Genomic DNA, 20,236 nt, shown 5'->3' with positions numbered 1-20,236 from the left:
GACACCCAGGGGTCCCCCAATCTTTCCCTCTACCATAACACCCGGTCACCAACCAATCCGCCCACAATGCCCACCCCCGAGTCCGCCGCCTTCCTCGCGAAAAAGCCCACCGTTGCCCCGACCTACGAAGGTGTCGACTTTGAGGACAACGTTGCCGTGCACAATGCCCGTGATGCCATTATTCGTGAGCAGTGGGTGCGCTCTATGATGTCGCGACTGGTCGGAGAGGAGCTAGGCAAGTGCTATGCGCGTGAGGGTGTGAACCATTTGGAGAAGTGTGGTGTCTTGAGAGGTAAGGTCTCTCCCTTTTAGCTCAGTTTTCTCCCACGGTGTGCCTGGAGCGAAAATAGAAAACATCTGAACTACACAGAGTTCGGGATTGAATTGTGGCCTAATTGATCCGGGTGACCATGCTGGAGACTGAGGTTGGCAGAACCTATTGCTAACTCATAACAGAAAAATACTTCGAGCTCCTCGGTGAGCGCAAGATCAAGGGTTACCTCTTCCAGGAGAAGAATGCTCTTGGCGAGAAGGCTTAAATGCTCAATTGTTCATTTGCTCGATTGGTCTGCGTTAGCTGCTTATGACGATGGGTCCGGTCTGTCGGGGATGGTACCGTGAAGCCATGACTCCCCTTTGCACCACGGGTGCGGACCCTTGGAGATTCTTGATTTGCTTAACCGTTGAAACTAAGTGCATGATTGGTGGTTTGAGAGTTCTGCTGCTCCAATGCTTGGGAATGGCTGAAGATTTCGGAGGGAGTGATGTGCTCTCTCTTGTACTGTACATATACAATATCATTCCAAGGTTCTTTGGTCAATTTATTCTGTTTGAACCAAATTTACGTCCTGTCTGTATCCTATTACCTCTGAAATATAGGATCGGTGTGCTTTCTTGTCTGATACTTTGATAGATCTAAGTCTACATGATATCAGGCAAAGATTCCAGATATCATCAATAATACACAGTCGAAACGGTTTCGCTGCGATCTGGGAATCCTCCCGGTGGCCCACGTCTTTCGGGTGAGGTATCCTCTTCGTCGCTATCCTCAGGATCGTTCGTGAAGGATAAATCCTCAAGCTCGTTCGGTGGAGCCCGCATGTGCATCAGCTGGTCTTCATCTAATGAAGGAGGTTTATAGGGTGCAGGCGGTGTGTGTATATCTCGACCAGATGGTAGGTTAGATAATAAGGGTGCAGACGGCGGAATGGCCTGAGTGTTGATCTGAAACAAGTCAGAATAAAATCCATCAGGTATTGGTAGGTACGTCAAATATGATTCGGTGAACTCACTGTATCATTCATGCGCACCCACTTCGTCTCCAGCATCGTAATTACTCGGCCCTCTTCGTCACGGCCAGCATCGTCTCCCTCTTCCAGAAGACCTTTCTCGCTACGACCACCGCCAGCATCTTTACCAATTTTCTTCTCTTCCCGGCGCTCCGTCCACTCACGCTTGAGGCGGGAAAATCCACCCTTAGATGGAGCCGACACTCCAGGATCTTCAGATCCAGCAGATGATCCCGCGCCTCCGCGCAGCCCAAGTGGTGTACGTGCAGCTCGCAGCCATGCAATGCCCTCGCCACATTTCCCTGCAAGTTCCGCATCGATTCCAAAGAATCGACAAGCACGCGCACGAGCAACGCGGCCCAGAACGCCAGCGTACCGCGTAACCTCGTCATCAAGACGACCACTCTTGCTTGATCCAACACTTCCAAACCCAGCAGCAGCCTGCTCCGCGTACTCAGCAGCGCGCACACATAGACGCGCAAATAGTAACGCCCGTACCTTTGGGATGTCGGGGGCTTTCACCATCCATTCCCGGTCATTTGGATTGCGCGCTTGCACACACGCCGCGACGTACGCATCGTCTTTCAACACAGCTAGAAGAGTGGCCTCTGCGAGCGCGAGGGATGCTAAAGCAGACTGTGTCGTTGTATCCACATCTGACACGGATGCTAGCCCTGAAGCTGCCACGGAGAGAGAAGGTGAGGAAGCTAGAAGCCCATGTATCGAGCTAGCCTGTAGTAGGTGCCGGGTTGCGGTCTGCACGGCTGCAGTACGTTGCTCGCTACTTTGGGTTATGGGTGCATATACTGATTGGATGACGCTCGCTCGCGCAAGTCGGCTTAGCACATAGCCGAGTGTGGTGAGCACGAATGCGATTTCATAGTTGATGCCTTGGCCTGTAGCACGGCCCCCGCGAGCTCGAATGCCTTTTCCGTTTGATGGGTTACCCGCTGGGGAGTTGAGGCTTAAAGTGCTGGAGCTTGATAGTGAAGGCTTCCAGGCAGATTCGATCTCCGCGCGTAGTGTTATCTCGATTTCTTCGCCAGCGCGGGGCTGGTTCTCGGCTGACGGATCATTATAGCTTCCATATTGGCTGCCGGTAGTATTCTCAAGTTTGATAGATTGACCGCGTAGACCGTGTGAGATTGCGAAGAGATAGGGGAGGTAGTCGTTTACGGCGGAGAGGACGGTTGGGAGGTGGGCATCTTGTCGAGCGCCGCGGGGTAGGCGCTTGTGGGCCTTTAGGGCGTTGCGGAGAGCATGACGGGCAATGGATGCTGCTTGAGGGAGCGAGGGATGTGTTGAGGATGAGATGAAGGATTGGAATGAGAGGGGGGACGTGGTCGGGAGGCTGAAGGCGTAGACCATGTTGATGCGGGGGTATTGAATTGGGGAGTTGGAGATGACAGCTCTGGAGGCGGGATTGATGTCACCTGCGGCCGGTCTTGGCAATCAACAAAACGTTCTATATACAAGATTAAGCTTTCAGATCATGACAGGGTAGGACCTTGAGTGACACGACATTTGAAGTTTCTTCTACTAGTCTTTGAAGTCCGATCTTGAGTATCTCCAAATTCGTCCTATGTAGTTCCACATATGACATCCATGAATGTCTGCTAAAAGTCTCAGAGCATCGGCTTCAGCAGCGTTTATTGCAATTACAAACCAGGACTCCAGAAGATCATGGATTATACGAGATTTGAGTCAAAGGTTATGTATTTAATACTGTACGTACTAATTCAAGGTGGGTCAACCTATAACGTAATCATTGTCTAGGTAGATATCTTCACGCAGCTCAACAATTCCAATTCAAATATACATAAGCATAGTTCCATTATGATCCTTATTCCCGGCTGTACCATTTCTCTCCTTTCCACTGCAAAAGTGCAGTAGGAATAAAGCTGGCACCCATGATCAACGCGGCAACCACACCTGAACTCTTCGCGATACCAACACTGTTAAACAAATCGGTGAACCTAAGATCAATAGTTAGACGGGATTCAGTGAACGCCAAATGGATCGACATACCAAAAGGGACCGATGAATCCCCATGTTGAGCGAACAAAGTTGATGAACACACCAACACTACCAGCATCTTGGGGATAGGTATCCACGGCGTAGGTCGTCAGGACAGTAGTGACAACCTGGTTGCCAAAGGCCGCGATACCCGTACCAACAACCGGCGTCACCGTCCACTGGCCTTCTGTTGCCTGCTCGGTGCATACCAAGAAAACAACCATGCCGGCAATGGCCAACAGAAACCCGATATAGCTCAGCCAAAGTCGAAATTCCGGGGCAGGCTTGTGGCCAATGCGTTTGGCACGAGAGTTCATCCACATATCAGACATGACACCACCCAGTTGTTCACCGAGAAGGGAGCCGATAATCAATCCCAAGAACTGAAGGCCGAGCTGTTGAGCATTTAGCTCGAACTTGGATTGCAAAAGTTGGGGGACTTCGACGGAGCCCATGACTGAGGCAAACAGAAAGACCATGGAGTATGCGACCGCAGCGAGGAGAACAGGAATGTTGGTGAAGAGGGAGAGAGGGTGGAAGAATTCGGACAGTCTCAATGGGGTGGGGTCGATTCGGCGAACAGAAGTATACTCGCGCTTGAATGCAGATGCTTTACTCTGGACATCATCGCCGATATACCGGGTTTCGGGTCCAAAGAAGAGGTATAGGATAAATTGAACACCATTGGTCTAGTCTATGTTAGTATTTCCCCGTAAAGGGAGACATAGATTGACTTACGATGGCCAGAATCCAATAGATCCAGCGGTAACCAACACGCTGGGCGACGAATCCAAAGATAAAGGGTCCAACGGGAACACCGAGTGTCACCATTACAGTCCAAATACCCATATAACGCGCTCTTTCATGGCGAAAGAATGTCTCCGTGACGACACCACTGCCGATGGCCATGGCGGGGGAAATGAAGAAGGCTACCAAGGCACGACATGCCGCCATGGAGGCATAGTCTGGGCTCTTTGCGCAGCCGATATTGCACACGCAACTCAGAATCAATGACAATAGAAAGACTGGACGTCGTCCAAATCGACTAGATAGTGGCTTCCAGAACAACGGGGCACCACCAAGGATGGCGATCTGCAATGAGGTGAGATAGCTGACTCGCTGCACGGAAACGCCCACATCTAGAGCAATGTTTTCGTAAGCACAGATAATGGCAGCGGCCGTGAATGTGCCCATGCAAGCATGGAACGCGACTAGACTCAGATTGGTAGTTTTCTACTAGTCTGTTAATTTCTGATGCTGATTTTGCTGCTCTAGGTATTTCCATTTACCTTCCACCCTGGCCAGTTGTACGGATCAGCCGGGTCCATGCTGGGAATTGGATCAAGATCGAGGGTGCCATGGCGCTCAATTAGGTATGATTTGTGGGACTCGGATAAGACACTCGATGGGTCGTTGATCGTGCCCTCCGCCTTTTCATCGACATAGGAGCTCACCTTGTCAAGCGACTCGTCCGGGGTATGGCCTAGGGTCGCCATTGTGAATATGGATTGAGGGAGAAAGGAAAAGGAAAGGTGGGACTGGGTCCCAATCTAAGCACATAGGGGGTTCATAACCCCGCGGATCTAGAAGGCTCACGCCGGTCGTCTCCACTCCGGGTCATGGGGCCGTTGGGACATAATAGCAAAACGCGGAGTACTGGGGGAGGGGAATCTGGGGCAAATGGAATCATGGTTGAGTGGCAATTCAATAAAACTCCCCGAGTTTGACGCATTGTGGAGTTGCTCCGGTAGTTATACTATCTATCAATGCCGGCAAATCTTGGGTTGACAGGATTGACACGACTGACAGGCTGCACGGGTGGAGTAGACCGCGCGAGACTCGGGGAAAATCAGCGTTAAAAGGACCCAGTTCATCGGCAAAGACTATGCCGAAATCAACAACAGGCCGAGATGCCTCGCTTCGTTTTTCCCAACTGCCGATGCGCAATTCCGAGATTTGTGATTGGGCAAGGGGCCGTCTTGGAAAAGGAGCTCGGCGTTGTCACGTCGAAGTTTGCCGGTTCCAATGTTGATATTAGACTTTAGGCTTTTAGGCCTGGATTACAAATGCAATAATCTGACGGTTGAACCCCAGAGTTGTTGATCCAGTACAGGAGTACCCAAGCCCTGAGATCTGAAGGCTGAAGTCTCCAACCCCGGACTGTCCTGAGCGGGGATTTCCGGGGAAAGTGGACTTTTATCCACCGCGATGGTGCGCATTTCCAGTCCAATTAGTGTTACGCTATTACCCCATCGGTTCATTTGGACCTTTCCAATGTTCTCTATATCTGCTCTGGATGAAGATCAGCGGTTTGCATTTCACTATTTGATTTCCGGGATACCTACATACGTCTAACACCCGTCCATGTGCCTAGGTGGCATCCAAGGTCTCAGGGTTTAAACACACTAGACCCACATTACGGATCCCTATTGGTCCTAGTTGCCTAACCACACGGATTGAATTACATACACTCGATAGCTGTACTGTACATGTACATGGCAGGGCTCTAGAGCTCCCCAAATCCATGCTGGGGTGGTACAAAATAGCAAGGCTATAGCAATCATGTTTGGGTTTAGAGGATGGTCACATAGCACTTCGGGTGCAGGTGCGATGACTACTTGAATGCCGATTACATGATTGGATAAATGGGGTTATCGATTTCATGACTATTAATTCATCTGAGATGATTGCCCCGTGCATGCTACATGCACAGAATCCGTGTATTGAGAGGTTTATGCAAAGCACTTCCAGTCATCGTAGCTCGTATTCGCCGGCCGACTCTTTCACCGTAGAGCTCTTTAGCTCCTCCCCTTAGCTCCGGCTTCTGTGGTTCGAAAAGAGCGACTAGACACACCCCATTGTATAGCATGGAAGGGACCGAGCCGAGTGTTCGGTTTGGCTTGACTGATCAATGACGCGGCTTTGGTGATGCGAAGGGGCTGGAGTGGCTTTCCTGTACCTGGCAATTCGAAACCAAATACTGGATGGTTTATATCCGGAGCCGGGGTGTACTTGAGTGGCTATTTGATAGCTCGGCGCAAGGGTGGTTGGTGATTATCATGTTGAAGGATCAATCGATCCACTGGAATCTTCTGCTCCAAGTATTCACACTTCCATCGCTCCATCTGACATGTTGCTGGGCGCGCTGCTGACGCCAGAGCTATTGCTGCCCGGGCTAGTAGGCGCACGCGACCGCACCTGTTGTCCCCATTCGCGGATGCTCGGGGCACCACCCTCGATGATGATGGGATGTTCCTCGGCGCTCTTTCCAAGCACCGTACCTGCATATCGGGACTCCTCTCCTGTCTTGCTGTGTTTCTTCTTCAAGGCCGTAAGGTAATCCTCCTTCTCAATTGAATCGGGATCCACCATATCGCCTTCACTGGGGACAAAACCCGCGACTCGTCGAATCTCACGGTGCGACGGGCCGGTGATCCACCCAATCAAAGATTCAAGTCCCCGCATATCCTCTTCACCCTGCCAGTCTTCTTCCCATTCACGCAGCTGAGGTCGGAGTGCGCCGGCATCCTGAAGAGCTTGGTATACATCTTCGAGGACTGGGGAGGGGTCTTCGGGGTGGGCATTGGCGGCGTGTGCGGCGGTGGAAGATGCGAGAATCATAATATATCGCGCGGTGAGGTCTGATAGTGAATCAATAGCAGATGGCTTTGTGGAATGGAAGCCTTGGGCTCGAAGGATCTGGATGATGGGAGGGCGGAGAAGAGCGTTGTGAAGGTTGTGGCCGGACATGGTGATCAAAGCTAGCCAGATATGAAAAGAAAAACGAACAAGAAAAATGAAAGGCAGATAGAATCGAAAGGTTACCCCACGTAAACAGCTGCGCGCAGGTAAATGGGAAGGTGAGAGAGGAAAGTGAATGAAGTTGCTGTCTTAGCTCAAAGAAACGCGGATCGAAGGCGGAGAATTCACTGGGCCGCGACTTAATCCACCTCCTTGCTATCACCTTACGCGATATATCCACCCTCACTTTCTCAACCTTCTTGTTTCCACATAAATCAGCCCGCCGTTTTGATCGCCGATAACCCCTCCTTCGACTGGCATCATGTCTGATGCTCCGCGACCAACGCTCAAGATCAAGTTTGGGAAGAGGCCGGCACCCGAACCTCCGGCCGACCCTGCGCCAGCACCAGCGGAACCTTCTCAGCCAAAGATCACTCTGAAGATTGGCTCTAAGTCTAAACCGCCCCAGGGGACTGAAGAGAAACCGAAAAAGAAAAAGACTACGAAGAAAAGACCTGCCGAGAATGCTGGCCAACCCGAACCCGTCGCGGAGCAAGGTCCCAAACGCCTCAAACTGATCCCCTCCAAGAAGCCGGGTCTCCAAGCTATTCGCCTCAAGAACCAACGAGTGGTTGCTCATCGACCAGTTGGTGTGGGATATGACTCGGAAGCATCTGATACCGAAGCCGATCCGGCTATCGAAGAACAGTTCATTCTACGAATGTTACCGGGAGAGGACTGTGAATACCTTCGTCAGGCCATCAACGAGAGACGATTCGACAAATCAGAATTTTCATTCAAGCCGTTGAATCGTGAGGGGCGACGCGCCGTATTGAAAATTCGTGATCAAATGTATGCTGCGTCTTTGGTTGACCTCCCCTGCATTGTCGAGGGCATGAAAAGTTGGGATCGTCGGGGTTGGTACAAATCGGCAGATATCTGCCAAATGTTGCTGGTGCTTGGGCGAGTCTCTAGCGATCAAGAGGCTCTAGAATTTCCTCTTCCTGATGAGATCGAGCATCCAGATGACAAAACATTACAATACCCACACGGTCTGGCACCGCCGTTACGGTGGGTTCGCAAACGGCGCTTCCGTGACCGTGTGAGCTCGCGTACAATCGAACAAGTTGAGAAAGCTGTGGAGGATCTGGTCGCGCAGGATGAGACATCGGTCTTTCCACCACGATTCGAGTTGGTCGATAGCACATCTTTGAACCGCGCTGAAGGATACGTGCAAGACGAAGAATACGAAGAGTACTACGACGAAGACCAGGATGCTGAAGGCGAGGCAGATGAAGACATGATGGGCGATTTCGATGACGACCTTGTCGCCGAGATGGAGGCGGCCTTGGCTGCTGACGACAACGAAGCGTCGGCCATGCCTACAGACGCGGAACAGGCAGAGACACCCTCAGCCAACCCAGCGGCCGGACAAGGTGGCAGAGAATCATCTGTTGACGATAGTGACGACTCAGATGAGGACGATCTGGATGACGAGCAACTGGAACAACAGCGACAGCTTCAGCAATCGCGTGAAGAGATTGCCGAGCTAGAAGACCTGATTCGCACCGAAACCCGACAGTGGGAGAGTCTGACGAACCCAATTCTACGAAACAAGATGAGTCGACGTATCACAGAGCTCAAGAAGGACCTTCAACTGAAGAAGGTGTCGGCTGGACTTGGAGACGACACCGATATCTAATTGCACATAATATGTCGAGCTGGATCGAACGCATTTAATTTCAAATTATGATACCAACAACTGCCTTCTCCCAGTATCTCATTCATTAGTGACCACTGGGTCCCCACTCGCCTCTTTAACTGCCCCTGTCACATCCAGGTCTTCATTCTGTTTCAGCTTGCGGTGCCGAGCGGCCTCTCTATCGGCGACATCATACTCCGATGGGCTGTGTCCAACTTTCTCGCCAAGCATCCGATCATGCACTTCCCGCTTCTCATCCATATGAGCCGCAAGATCACTCTGCTCTCCAAATCCCGGATGTCCAGGCCCACCAGCGCTCCCAACAGGCCCGGCATGTGCACCAGCCTGAGCACGTCGCATTCCCATACCCTTGCGCTCGACTGCATCCGCAATATAGCCTTCTGCAGGCTGTTGCTCTACACCGTATTCCACGTCGACATCCGGGGAATTATGCATCCTCTCTTGTTCCAGTCTGCGTTGCTCGGTCAGGCGTGTCCGAGCTTCCTCGCTCGACGGTTTCGAATTTGCACCCCTTGTGATCGCGACAGGGGCATCTCCGTGGTGCCGGGTCGCACTCTCTGGAGCTCTTTGCTCTTGCAAATTATGCGACACTGGGTTTGAAGCTTGGTCGTAGGCGGCTTGCTTGGGTGGTTGCGCCGGTTGACGAGGGTGGTTGCGGGTCTCCATTTCGGCTGAGATACTGATGGCGCTAAGACAAATGATATATGAAGATGTTTCTTTCTAATTATCAGTGTTTTATGATATGTGGAAAATAGATCAAATCATTTTCCTGCGAAGGAACCTCTGAAATGATCGAATGCCTCTGACATCGACATGACGTCAAGCCCTTCTATTAGTTCTAGACGAACTAGTATATAATGGGCTCAGCCAACATCATATTAGTTGGTCCTTTTAAATGTCAGATATAAACTGTGGACTAGAAAACAGTACCACAACATGCATCTTCTACGAGATAAATCACGTTGATTCTTGACTTCAAAACGGCTGTACATCGATTATGTCATCCACGGCCCTGGCATGTGATGCCGCGGAGCTTTGATTACAATTCAGACCCGAGTTGACCGACGATGAGCTTCGAACCGATCCAGTTTATAAAGTAGCTTTCCCCCAGATCTGGAGCTCCATGTATTATCCGCCATTCCCAAAATGACCACTTTATTCACAGTTCCCATCACCTCCACTGGTGGCTCCATCGTGTGCACTAATCCCTCGCAAGACCGACAGAATGTCTACCTATTGACATTTACCTCGCCGAAGGATAACCGGTTGACTCCCACATTCATCGATGCATTCATATTGGCACTTGATATCATCGAGCATCGCTATCCAAAGGGGGTGGTGATTACGACAAGTGGTATCGCCAAGTTCTACAGCAATGGACTTGATCTGGAGCTTGCCATGTCCACGGAGGGATTCGTCGAGAAATGGTTATGGCGTCTGTTCCGACGACTCTTAACGTATGTCCTTTTTTTCAACGCAGGGACTCCAGCTGATACTTTACAGGTACCCCATGCCAACAGTGTGTCTACTCAATGGACACGCATTTGCAGGTGGCTTCATGCTGGCCATGTACCACGACTATCGTATTCAAAATCCTGAGAAAGGGTTCTTGTGCGTAAATGAGTTGGAGTTTGGTGTGCCGCTTCAAACGCCTATGATGTCGATATTTCGCGAAAAGCTGAGCCCGACGACATTCCGGAATGTGGTACTGGAGGCCCGTCGCTTTGGAGGGAGAGATTCCTTGCAGGCTGGCATTGTGGATGGGACGGGCTCATTACATGAGGTTCTCGAGCTTATTCGCGATCGCAAACTTCTCAATAAGGCTGCGACTGGTATCTATGGTACCATGAAAGAGGAGATGTATTCGCGGGTATTGAATGGTCTTGATGATCATGCTGGAAATCTAGCGTGGCGGGAGAAGGTGGAGCAGAAGAAGGATGCTGTGCAAGAGAGAGGTCTGCAGGCTGTGGCGGAATGGGAGAAGAAGAGCAAGGCTAAGCTTTGAGCAATTTGGTTGACTTCCCGAGGTTTGTTGCTTTTCTGTTCTGTCTCGATATCTATTCTGCGTGTCGAGACTGAATCCAGCATCCGGCGCTTTTTGCATCATGTACCATATACGGGCAAGACATGTCTTCAAACATTCAAAAAGAAGAGAAATCTACTGTCATTCGCGCATTTAGCTTCTCTTGCTATTTTTCAGAATGAAGTAGCCGCTGGGATGCAAGTCTTGTGCTGCAGACAAAAGCATTCATGCCCTCAGGACTTCCCCCGTTGAAACTCTCGCCGGATTTAGCGCTTTACCAGAAAAGTATTCTAGATGGTATGGGTTGCAGGGGAATCGAACAAATTTAGAAGCACAGGCTTACAGTCTGGTTTGAAAACAGGGCTTAACGTAAGCTAGAACCGATTCTAGATGTATGTCCTAGTATAGATGCTGACAGACGAGTTCTAGCACTGTCAGCTAATGTCGTTGGCAGTTGGAACGTGTTCGTCGTGCAGATCATGGGAAAAACCAGTTGGAAGCAGAACGACACTCCTTTTTTACCCTCCTCATTTGCTTACCTCTCAACACTTTCAATGTAGCCTGTTGCTGGTTGCTTCAAATGCGGTCCATAGCTGATGATTTCCAAGAGAAACGACCTTGAATGACATGGAAGGAAGAAGCTAGGCTGCTCGTATACTCTTGTAAATTGAGGGTTTCATGTAGATTAGAAATCACGAGAGCTCTCATCTCCGAGTCCAGGGAGGAAGAGATTGATCTTGACTGGGAGGAAGAGCAACTGCCATGCAAGGAGAAGGCAAACAGAAGAGATCTCAAAGATTTCCAACGTATCCAACAACTAGCCCTCATCTTGCATTGTCTTAGCCCACCTGCCTCCACGCGGCCCTGTCACATTACCAGGATGCAAAGTAGCATTCTCATTTGACGCGTTAGGGTCCGGCCTAGTCAAGCTATAAACGCAAAAAGCAATATACGCATCAATGTAGTTCAAAATCGAAGTTCTGTCATAAGATTGCAATCTTGGCGAACAAATGACGATCTGACTGGTTCAGACCCTGGCGAGCTCCGAATTTAGTCAAGACATATTCGCCGAGATTCTAAGCTAGATTCAGCTTGACCGGTCTAGGTACGAAAGTAAACAGCCCTAGGATCCATTGTTTATAGACCTCATCAAGGTATAAAATGAGTGATATCTCGCTCGAATTTTGAGTTCTTGATCTACACAACTCGCAGTTCTCTCGATCTTCGATCATCTCTTCTTTTAGTCCACGCTAAGATCTACCAGGTAAGTAGTGATTCAGCTTGACATGGCAAAACCCTTTGACTGAACACATCGGCAGATCAGCTACACTCAATATGCGGTTCAACTACCTCTTCGCCCTCCTGACCTTGGGAGGCGTCGCTATCGCGGCCCCTGTTGCTGCCGAGGCTGGTGCGTACTTCCAATCCGCAACTAACATTGACGTTACATATTTTTAACAATATGAGCACTACAGAATCAGCAGTTTCCCAAGGCGGGATTGGTTCGGGCAAGGGGGTCGGAGTTGGTTACGGCAGTGGTTCTGGTGGCGGCATTGGCGCCGGTGCTGGCAGCGGTAGCGGTGTTGGCGCTGGCGGCGGTGAAGGTAAAGGTGCTGGCTTCGGTGCTGGTGGCGGCTTCGGTGCTGGTGGCGGCATCGGTGTTGGAGTTGGTGAAGGCAGTGGTAGTGGAGGTGGCAGTGGTAAGGGCTTTGGATTTGGAGCCGGAGAGGGAAGTGGCTAGGTGCAACTCATCGCTTTACTAAAAGGACAGACAGATGTGAGAGATCATTGTCAACATTAATGACATTTCGAGGGAACCTCTATTTGCTTTCTCATAATAAATTGCATCACGTCGTAAGGTAAAGCAGCGCTGTCATACAAAAATCTTGAGTGTCATCACTTTTTATTCTTGGTTGCCCGGCCCGTCCGTGCAGGCGTATCTAACTGGTCGACCAGCGGACGATATGGCGAGGCCAATATGTGTTCTGGTGCAGGTTCTCGTCGTGGCTCACCAGAATCTGGTCGGCGTAGTTGTTCTTCGTGCATGCGATCAAGTGGTTCCCCGGTCACCTGGTACTTAGCCCAGTTGATCGGGGGCATCCGCACTACATTTTGTGGTTGCGGGATACGGGCGAATGCCGACTGACTGCCGCCCTGCGTTTGTTTCGTGTTTCCTTTATCATCTTCATCTATGTCCATCTCATTCTCGTCGGAAAACTGAATGACAGCCCCGCGATCTTCGGTGCGCAAACGACCAGCCGCTAACTCGCGCGCAAAGCCTTCTGGGTCCGCAGCGGCGGCCTCCTTCATGCGATCTAGTGTTTTAATGTCACGCAGACTCTGCTGCTTCTGCAACTGCAATATTGATATGGCGGAGCGCAGTGCGATCGCATCTGGGTTCTCACTCTCCGAGATCGGGACTGGAGGCGGTTCCGGCTTGAAGACTGGTGGATTTGCTGGAGGTGGTGGCGGTCGATATGTTTGTTGTGTAGTATGACTGGTAGGTGAAGGCGACAATGGTGGCGGTACGATTGTTGCGTTCTGCGCGGCGACCGGTTCAAGTTGGGCGAACACTGGCGTTACTGGGGAATAGGTCGGGCGGGGTGGAGGTGGCTGATCTGGTTGATCTTCTGGTATCGCGTCCTCCTTCCATGTTTTTTCGCGATGAGGCTTCATCGTCGGTGAATGACGCGCGGGTATCTCAGTGGTAGACATCGGGTTTACCCTAGGACAAAGGGTGGAATGAGAAGTCCAGAATAGAAGGCTGGAGGACGTTCCAGTGGTTTCTGGTCCCGCGGGAGTGACGACACCGGGCTGGCGCCTGAAACGAGCGAACTGGTTTGACCAACAACCTTTGACCAACTCAACACTCAAGTACAGTTCCTGTGATGGCTGATTTCACTTGGTACACTTAAAACCGCTGATTTCAGGATCGTATCGTAGTCAGGTAAGGTCGTTAAATCCCAGCAAATCAGAGAAAGGCTGTTCTCGAGCCAACAAGGAAAGGAAGAACAGCCAATCCGTTACTCGGTACTAGACTGGCCCCTCCAGAATCGGTCCTGGTAAAGAAAAAAGAAAAAGAAAAAGAAAAAGAAAAAGACAAAGGTTCAAACAAATTTGAATTTAGCGCAGGCGTTATTCCTCTGTCCAGCAGAAGCCCGGGCGCGCCAGTACCCGGTCATGTGCAGGTGGATTGCAGGGAGAAGAACATTTGTTTTTCGAACTCGTTCGGTATGACGCGAGATTTCAGCGTTCTCGGATCAAAGGGATAAGTAGAAGCGATGGCAGTGACAATTGATGCTGTAGAAAGCATCGAACCATCCAGTTGACAGGACCTCACCGCCTTGGACATTTATTGACTTGGCCATCATTGACTCCATTCCACGCAAACTTCAAACATGCAAGTTAAATTGGACAGACTAGGCTCTTCCGTCAATCTCCCTATTCCAATATGTGCGTTCCCCGGTAGGCTACTGTAGGCATTTCCAACGCCTGGACTGGGGAGCCGCATGTGCCATCTCAGCATGTTGCACAGCAAGTTCCGGGATCTCATTGATATAATGTGCTAATTTACGTGAAATTGCTTTGGTTTCAAGGCTCAGTCACACCCCACGTCTATATCCAGTCTTTTTCGACTAATGAATCAGGGTGCATCTCCAGTCAGCCTAATCTCTGATCGAATTTCATCTATTCATGGCTAGTTGAGTGCGCAATCTCCTTTACCTGCGCTAAATTCTCCTGCATATTTTCGATTTTCGCCTGAAATCGCTGGTAGCAATCTGGACCAAGCGGTAATCGAAGCAAATTGCCCTTTCCAGCGCCTATGCCTGTACCTGACACAACTTCCACAATCCTCTGGGCCGCTTTGAAAGGGTCCCCTTGTTGGTTTCCATCGGCCGATCGAAACTTATTGAGAACATACTCCAATGGCGTGTCAACATAGTCCTTGTTCATTCTCGCAGCTGGCTCAACTAAGGCAGCCAAGAATTGGGTACGGAAGGCACCTGGTTCGACGATGAGTACACGGATGCCGAATGGTGCTAGCTCTCTTGAAAGGCTTTCCGACATGCCTAAATGTGTGGACTGGTTAAAAGATTGCTCAAAATTCACTGTGGATATACATCCTTGTCTTGTTGAATATAAAGACCTCTCACCTTCCAGAGCAAACTTGGTCCCGGCATACATGGCACACGAAGGTAGTCCATCTAATCCAGCAATGCTGCTGATATTGACGACCGTCCCTGATCGTTGTGCCCGCATAAATGGCAGAGCACCTTTTAGTACACGAACAGGGCCATAAACATTTGTGCTGAACTGTGTGGAGATCTCGTCCTCGCTCATATCTTCGATGCTGCCCAGCAGCGAGTATCCAGCATTATTGACGACTACATCGATTCTCCCGCCGGCCTGGTTTATCGCGTCGGTCACTTTCGCTGTTGTCTCGCTTTCTGTTACATCGAGTTGGACCCATGTACCGCCAAGCTGTTCGATCTGAGGGTTTTGTGCTGCTGCTTTTGTTGGATTACGAGCTGTGGCAATCACTTTATGGCCGGCTTTCAAAGCCACTTCGGCGATTTTTGTTCCAAGACCAGAGGAAGCACCGGTCACAAGCCAAGTGTTTGCTGCCATATTGTGATGGGTTCTAGTGTTTTGTGATGTTGAGCTTCGCGGTAAATTGAGAGACGTCTGCGTAGTAGTTTCCAATTTTGAATTTGGTATGAAGTCCGTAGAAGTAGAATCCAATACAAAGTGCACCTGGCAGGTATTTATCACCAATGAAACCCGGGGTTACCGGAGATAACTATGAAAGCTCCGTTCTACCGGTCTTAAGATATTCCTTCGCGAGATCATGATAGAGTAGGTAGTTATTGGCCTCGCACCAGGCAAGCTTTCTCCTTTGTGTTCATGTAAATTAACGCAGATCAGGAGCAAATCTTTGTGACTGGAGCTCTCAAAATGTGCACTACATATATTTTACCTAGAGCATGTCAGCTCCAGATGTCAGTCAAAAGGTTATGTACCACCAAAGCATCGATATATATTCACCTGCAGCTTCTTGGGGACACCACATTTAATATCTAAGCACATATATATACATATGTACAGACTGTACCCATCGCCTGCGGCTTGACGAAAACATAGATTGGCTCCGGTGCCGATCTATTTACCTCACATATACATGATCACTTTATTATCTGATATTGCACCAATCTTGGAACATGGGAAGGAGCTATGGGAGGCCATGAAGGTGAAAAGCCACTGAATAAGCGATCGTCAGTCTAATTGCGGGCTACTCTAGATCAACAACTCCGTTAAGCAATATAATCGCTGAACATTGGAATATCAGGCGGGGCTGAGCGACTGAAATATTAGCTGCCTAGGTGAACCTTGGAAATTAAAATCCCCACAGACAAGATCAGATACCGTTGAAGAATTCGTCATCACCATAAGCACTTGAGCTTATTCGGGCACATAATCACCACCTCGCATTTGGCCCCAATTGCCAAGACAATCAATCCCCCAGAGCAACTCCATTAGGCCAAACAGTTCAGGAAACGCAATGTAACAATACTAGGGTATTTGATAAAGATAGCGGTCAAGCATCCAGATGTCACATCTACTCCGGAGTAACTTTTCTTCCATGGATATCACACACCGTCTCACAGGTTATTATTTCCAAGGTTCTAGAGCGAAAACCCCTAACATGCGAAATCGCCCTGGAAACGCGAAACAAGACGCTCCACATCAGCGCTAGTCCAGTGGCTTCTGGAATTTTGTTGCTGGATGATAATCATCTAAATTATAAATATAGTTTACCCTTTCCTAGCGGCGGTCGTTGAAACCGACATACAGATGAAACCATTAAGAAATAGCGGGAATAATGGGGCCGTGGGGTTTAGGTACCCGCGCGGACTGAAACAGCCACATGGTTGGATGAGGTCACTACATGTACCAATTTCCATAGTACTAGGCGGTTGGATGATTACAGTAATGTAAGTCTCGCAGCGGTATGGGATACAAATCAATTATTGAGTCTGGTGTCAGTCTCCCTTGTACACCGTTATTACGGCACCGTGACCGGTACCTGGTACACATGGGTTACCCGACAGACGGGTCAAGACATGACCAGTGAGGGTAGCCATGGAATTCGGGGCGCGTTCCCCGTGGTATCTCAAACATGTTTCTCCCGGGTTCGACGTTGTGAAAGGGTCGGGTCCATGGGCGTCGGGACACAGGATGTCCACACGCGAGCGAAAAGCAGGGGCAAACAATTGTATGCGAGCTGGAGCCTATGGGATGACGGGAACCGCTAACAAGGGGCGAAAGAGTATGGTACAGACATGAGAAACAGAGACAAAAGGGAGAAAAAACCGATCATACTGTACTGCAATATACAATAGCATGGAATGATCTGCCAATCCACTTGCAAGATCCACTGGTCCCCCAGCTTCGGGGAGGAAGGCCCGGGACGATGATCGACGGGTGCACAGGGGGGAGTCTGTGCTGTGCTGTGTTTCCCCTCCCCCCCCTCCCTGGTAGCCAAAATCACAGGCATGGCAAATGACCGGAGGAAATGGAGTCATTTTCTGTGAATCATGGGGCGAGTCGGTTTTACTATGGTACTCGCGTGTCATGACCAAACTATTGGGAAAGCGCAAGGAAGGGCCACGATGTCTCCCCGTGGGCACATTGGAATGGGGGGGCATGTTCCGTGGCAAACCGTACCGGGCCCGTGGACCACACTATTTGGCATTGGTAACTCTATCGGCGGCAGGTGGATGTTATCCCTTGAGGCTGAATTTCCCGTGAAGGAGGGAGCTATGACTGTATAATTAGAGCTGGACCTTCAAAGGTTCTGCAGGGTAGAGTCGTATTGAAGATTCCCGAATCCATATAAGCTCGGGCGGGTTGGGGTCCCCCGGAATGGAAGACTGCTACCGTGTCAAGAGGGTCAAAAAGAGGTGGGCATGTACACTGCATTGGTGATCGGTGGCGATCAATTAGAAACATTCTGCAAGGCGACGGTGCCATGTGGTCGAATTCTCGAAATGGTGTTGATGAGCGTGCTGAATCCTACTCACAGGGCGGGAGCTTTGATTTGGGGGGATTACTGGCTCTGAAACGGCGGAGTCGTTATGCAGCGCGAACCGTGGCGTTGACCCGCTTCAGCTTCCACTTAATTATAGAATTCAGGCGGTTGAATATCTTGCTGCCTACTCTGTAGGAGCGCGTCAATGAAATTTCCAAACATTAGGAAACATTCACCATTTACGTGTATGTACAATACTTCCTGTAACTTGAGCTTACTCGATCGAATCTAGGTCCTCGAAATAGATAGATGATCGAAATCCGTTCTGTTCGGGGCGCAGGAAGCCGAGATCAAATTGACACATCCATCGGGATCAGATGCTAGCCAGCCACCAAGGCACTCCGTTCCAAAATAACCGGGGCAAAGAATGCTGTTTCTCTTCATGTACTTTGGTGGCTTATGCCCGTGATGTTGGGATTTCGGGGCTTCAGGGTAGCTCCACGCTACGCCTAGGTGAGACTCGCGTGGATCGGTAGCTCGGGCAGCAAGCCCTAGGTGTAAACTCTCGATTACTATTAAAACCGGGGGGAAGCATCGAGCATCCATTCCTCACGCCAAGATAACGTTGCGGTCGCACAGACTCGGGTAGGGCAGGGTTCACTGGGCCCGAAGTATAGACACGGTATACAGGTAGAAATAGGCGCGCGCGGGTCTGGGCTTTGAAAATGCCGTGTGGAAATAGCTGCGCGTAGCCCTCGAAACGGAGGGATTCGGGCGGCAGCGGGTGCTTGCAGCACCGGTCCAGTCGCCGTTTTGATCCAAGTGTCAAGCTTCTGAATGGAGGTTCCAAACACGCGGCTCGGACTGCGCGGTGTTACCACTTGGCGCGGTTTAGTTCTGCGCGATGGCAAAAAGGAAAAAAAGGCAACACAGCAGAAAACAAGGGGTGAAGATACAAATAACCTGGCTATACTGTGTATGGAAATGGCTTGGTTGACTAGTACCTCTGCAGAACGCTAGCGGAGTGTAAATTGCCATGTGTGTGGAACAGAGCGTGGCGTGGGTAGGACAGGTTAGGAGCGTATTGAATACATGTTGGGCCGCGAGGATTGCTGATGTTGCGCGGTATTTGTGACAACCCCATTCCTGTCGAACATAAAAGCCATGTGTTCAACGTTTGGGGCTTAGCGTGGCATGCATGCAGTTTGACACTTCTTTTTTGTTTTGGTTGACCCTTGGGAAGGGGGATGACACGGGTCAAACTTTGTATAGGTTGAGGGCACGTCTGCAAGGAGACGCTCCCCTTGGATTGTCTTTCTTTTGTGATCTACCGGAAAAAAGAGACCCGTCCACACTGGGGAAGGGAAGTGGTACATCACATCTAACGACGAAGTTCCAGGCTGATTTTTGTTTTTGGATGTATACAACGGAAAAGACAGGCCGCTCCACCCCCCGGGTGGTACAGAAAGTTAACCACGAACGTGACGTGAAGACTAAGGTCATGATGTAATGAGCAGAATGTCAATTCCCTCAAGTTCACTGAATAAAACGTGTACTCCTTGCCTTGCAGGTTCAAGGGATTTGAACAAAGTCGACATATTTGGGGGGAATGCCAGAGACCTGGGAATCCCATTGCCCGAAAGTTAAGCCATGCGATGAAGGATGAACAGATCCACTTCCCGGTTGGCTTCTGATCCATTTCCTCTCCCATACGGGTGACTACGTCGGCGGATACGGGATGGTTTGATTTGGAACTGCCAGTATTGGTAATTTTGGCTGGGAGGGGGCAAATGTAACTCTAGGAGAATCTGGTCTCCTTGCCTTTTCCCTTTGCCCCAGAAAGGGTCAGCCTCGTGGCACACAGGTGGAGAGTGTTGCGCGCAGTAGCGGCCTTGGCGCATGGTAACGACAATACATTCCGTAGAGTTCTCGACACAGGTTCGACTCCACTCGTTTTTAGCCGGACGAGTTACCGTGGAGGCCCAAATCCTTGTGCCACGTTCCCTAAGCTTGATGCTCCCTTGCGCAGTACGGTACGTGACGCGTACAGAAGGCGTCGAGTTGGTCCAAAAGGCAATCGCAGGAAAAATACCCCAATACTGGTAATTCAGATATAATCCAAAGATCGGACTCGATTGTGGACAAGAGATTGACGGGGTCATCTGCGTAAGATCGACTTCCCCCTCTTTAATCTCTATCTTATTCACGACCTAAATGTGCTCGGCGGCCCCTCTCTGACAGGATTTCCTCGGTTTCTGTCCCGCTTTTTACGCTGTCGCCCCCAAGCAATTCCCTATATTCGAGAAAAAAAGCCCTGCGCCGATCCCCGACCTGACGAACTCGGGTATACTCCATTGTACTGCGGCTCACTCTCTCGTTCTTCCCATTGATCCCCAGGGAATATGCAATAGTTG

General features: G+C 50.2%; 10 protein-coding genes across 10 annotated transcripts; 4 read left to right on the top strand and 6 right to left on the bottom strand.

The window, feature by feature from the left end:
* Positions 1 to 66: 66 nt before the first annotated feature.
* Positions 67 to 539, top strand: N7484_010347 (putative NADH-ubiquinone oxidoreductase 12 kda subunit; the record flags this gene model as incomplete). Its single annotated transcript, XM_057120734.1, has 2 exons — positions 67 to 292; positions 457 to 539. 2 exons carry the CDS (start codon positions 67 to 69, stop codon positions 537 to 539), a joined length of 309 nt encoding a protein of 102 aa, XP_056966488.1.
* Positions 540 to 954: 415 nt separating this feature from the next.
* N7484_010346 (pH-signaling protein PalC) lies at positions 955 to 2,657 on the bottom strand (the record flags this gene model as incomplete). Its single annotated transcript, XM_057120733.1, has 2 exons — positions 955 to 1,224; positions 1,293 to 2,657. The coding sequence occupies 2 exons, from the start codon at positions 2,655 to 2,657 to the stop codon at positions 955 to 957; spliced, it is 1,635 nt and encodes a 544-aa protein (XP_056966487.1).
* Positions 2,658 to 3,132: 475 nt separating this feature from the next.
* N7484_010345 (putative MFS multidrug transporter) lies at positions 3,133 to 4,801 on the bottom strand (the record flags this gene model as incomplete). Its single annotated transcript, XM_057120732.1, has 4 exons — positions 3,133 to 3,265; positions 3,318 to 3,994; positions 4,044 to 4,538; positions 4,595 to 4,801. 4 exons carry the CDS (start codon positions 4,799 to 4,801, stop codon positions 3,133 to 3,135), a joined length of 1,512 nt encoding a protein of 503 aa, XP_056966486.1.
* A 1,609-nt stretch (positions 4,802 to 6,410) lies between these two features.
* Positions 6,411 to 7,055, bottom strand: N7484_010344 (Bromodomain associated domain protein; the record flags this gene model as incomplete). Its single annotated transcript, XM_057120731.1, has 1 exon — positions 6,411 to 7,055. The coding sequence occupies one exon, from the start codon at positions 7,053 to 7,055 to the stop codon at positions 6,411 to 6,413; it is 645 nt and encodes a 214-aa protein (XP_056966485.1).
* Positions 7,056 to 7,368: 313 nt separating this feature from the next.
* Positions 7,369 to 8,748, top strand: N7484_010343 (transcription initiation factor TFIID subunit 7 family protein; the record flags this gene model as incomplete). Its single annotated transcript, XM_057120730.1, has 1 exon — positions 7,369 to 8,748. The coding sequence occupies one exon, from the start codon at positions 7,369 to 7,371 to the stop codon at positions 8,746 to 8,748; it is 1,380 nt and encodes a 459-aa protein (XP_056966484.1).
* A 78-nt stretch (positions 8,749 to 8,826) lies between these two features.
* On the bottom strand, positions 8,827 to 9,435 carry N7484_010342 (uncharacterized protein; the record flags this gene model as incomplete). Its single annotated transcript, XM_057120729.1, has 1 exon — positions 8,827 to 9,435. One exon carries the CDS (start codon positions 9,433 to 9,435, stop codon positions 8,827 to 8,829), a length of 609 nt encoding a protein of 202 aa, XP_056966483.1.
* A 480-nt stretch (positions 9,436 to 9,915) lies between these two features.
* On the top strand, positions 9,916 to 10,774 carry N7484_010341 (enoyl-CoA hydratase/isomerase family protein; the record flags this gene model as incomplete). The annotated part of the gene is made up of 2 exons (XM_057120728.1): positions 9,916 to 10,226; positions 10,273 to 10,774. 2 exons carry the CDS (start codon positions 9,916 to 9,918, stop codon positions 10,772 to 10,774), a joined length of 813 nt encoding a protein of 270 aa, XP_056966482.1.
* Positions 10,775 to 12,127: 1,353 nt separating this feature from the next.
* N7484_010340 (uncharacterized protein) lies at positions 12,128 to 12,533 on the top strand (the record flags this gene model as incomplete). Its single annotated transcript, XM_057120727.1, has 2 exons — positions 12,128 to 12,203; positions 12,268 to 12,533. The coding sequence occupies 2 exons, from the start codon at positions 12,128 to 12,130 to the stop codon at positions 12,531 to 12,533; spliced, it is 342 nt and encodes a 113-aa protein (XP_056966481.1).
* Positions 12,534 to 12,688: 155 nt separating this feature from the next.
* Positions 12,689 to 13,468, bottom strand: N7484_010339 (uncharacterized protein; the record flags this gene model as incomplete). Its single annotated transcript, XM_057120726.1, has 1 exon — positions 12,689 to 13,468. The coding sequence occupies one exon, from the start codon at positions 13,466 to 13,468 to the stop codon at positions 12,689 to 12,691; it is 780 nt and encodes a 259-aa protein (XP_056966480.1).
* A 1,011-nt stretch (positions 13,469 to 14,479) lies between these two features.
* N7484_010338 (putative short chain oxidoreductase/dehydrogenase) lies at positions 14,480 to 15,421 on the bottom strand (the record flags this gene model as incomplete). Its single annotated transcript, XM_057120725.1, has 1 exon — positions 14,480 to 15,421. One exon carries the CDS (start codon positions 15,419 to 15,421, stop codon positions 14,480 to 14,482), a length of 942 nt encoding a protein of 313 aa, XP_056966479.1.
* Between the last annotated feature and the right edge of the window lie 4,815 nt (positions 15,422 to 20,236).

Source organism: Penicillium longicatenatum (assembly GCF_028827895.1).
Source record: "Penicillium longicatenatum strain IBT 33135 chromosome Unknown contig_7_segment0_segment0, whole genome shotgun sequence".
NCBI classification, from domain to species: Eukaryota; Fungi; Ascomycota; class Eurotiomycetes; order Eurotiales; family Aspergillaceae; genus Penicillium; species Penicillium longicatenatum.
Note: the sequence above shows the minus strand (reverse complement) of the source record. Positions and strands in the feature narration are given on the sequence as shown.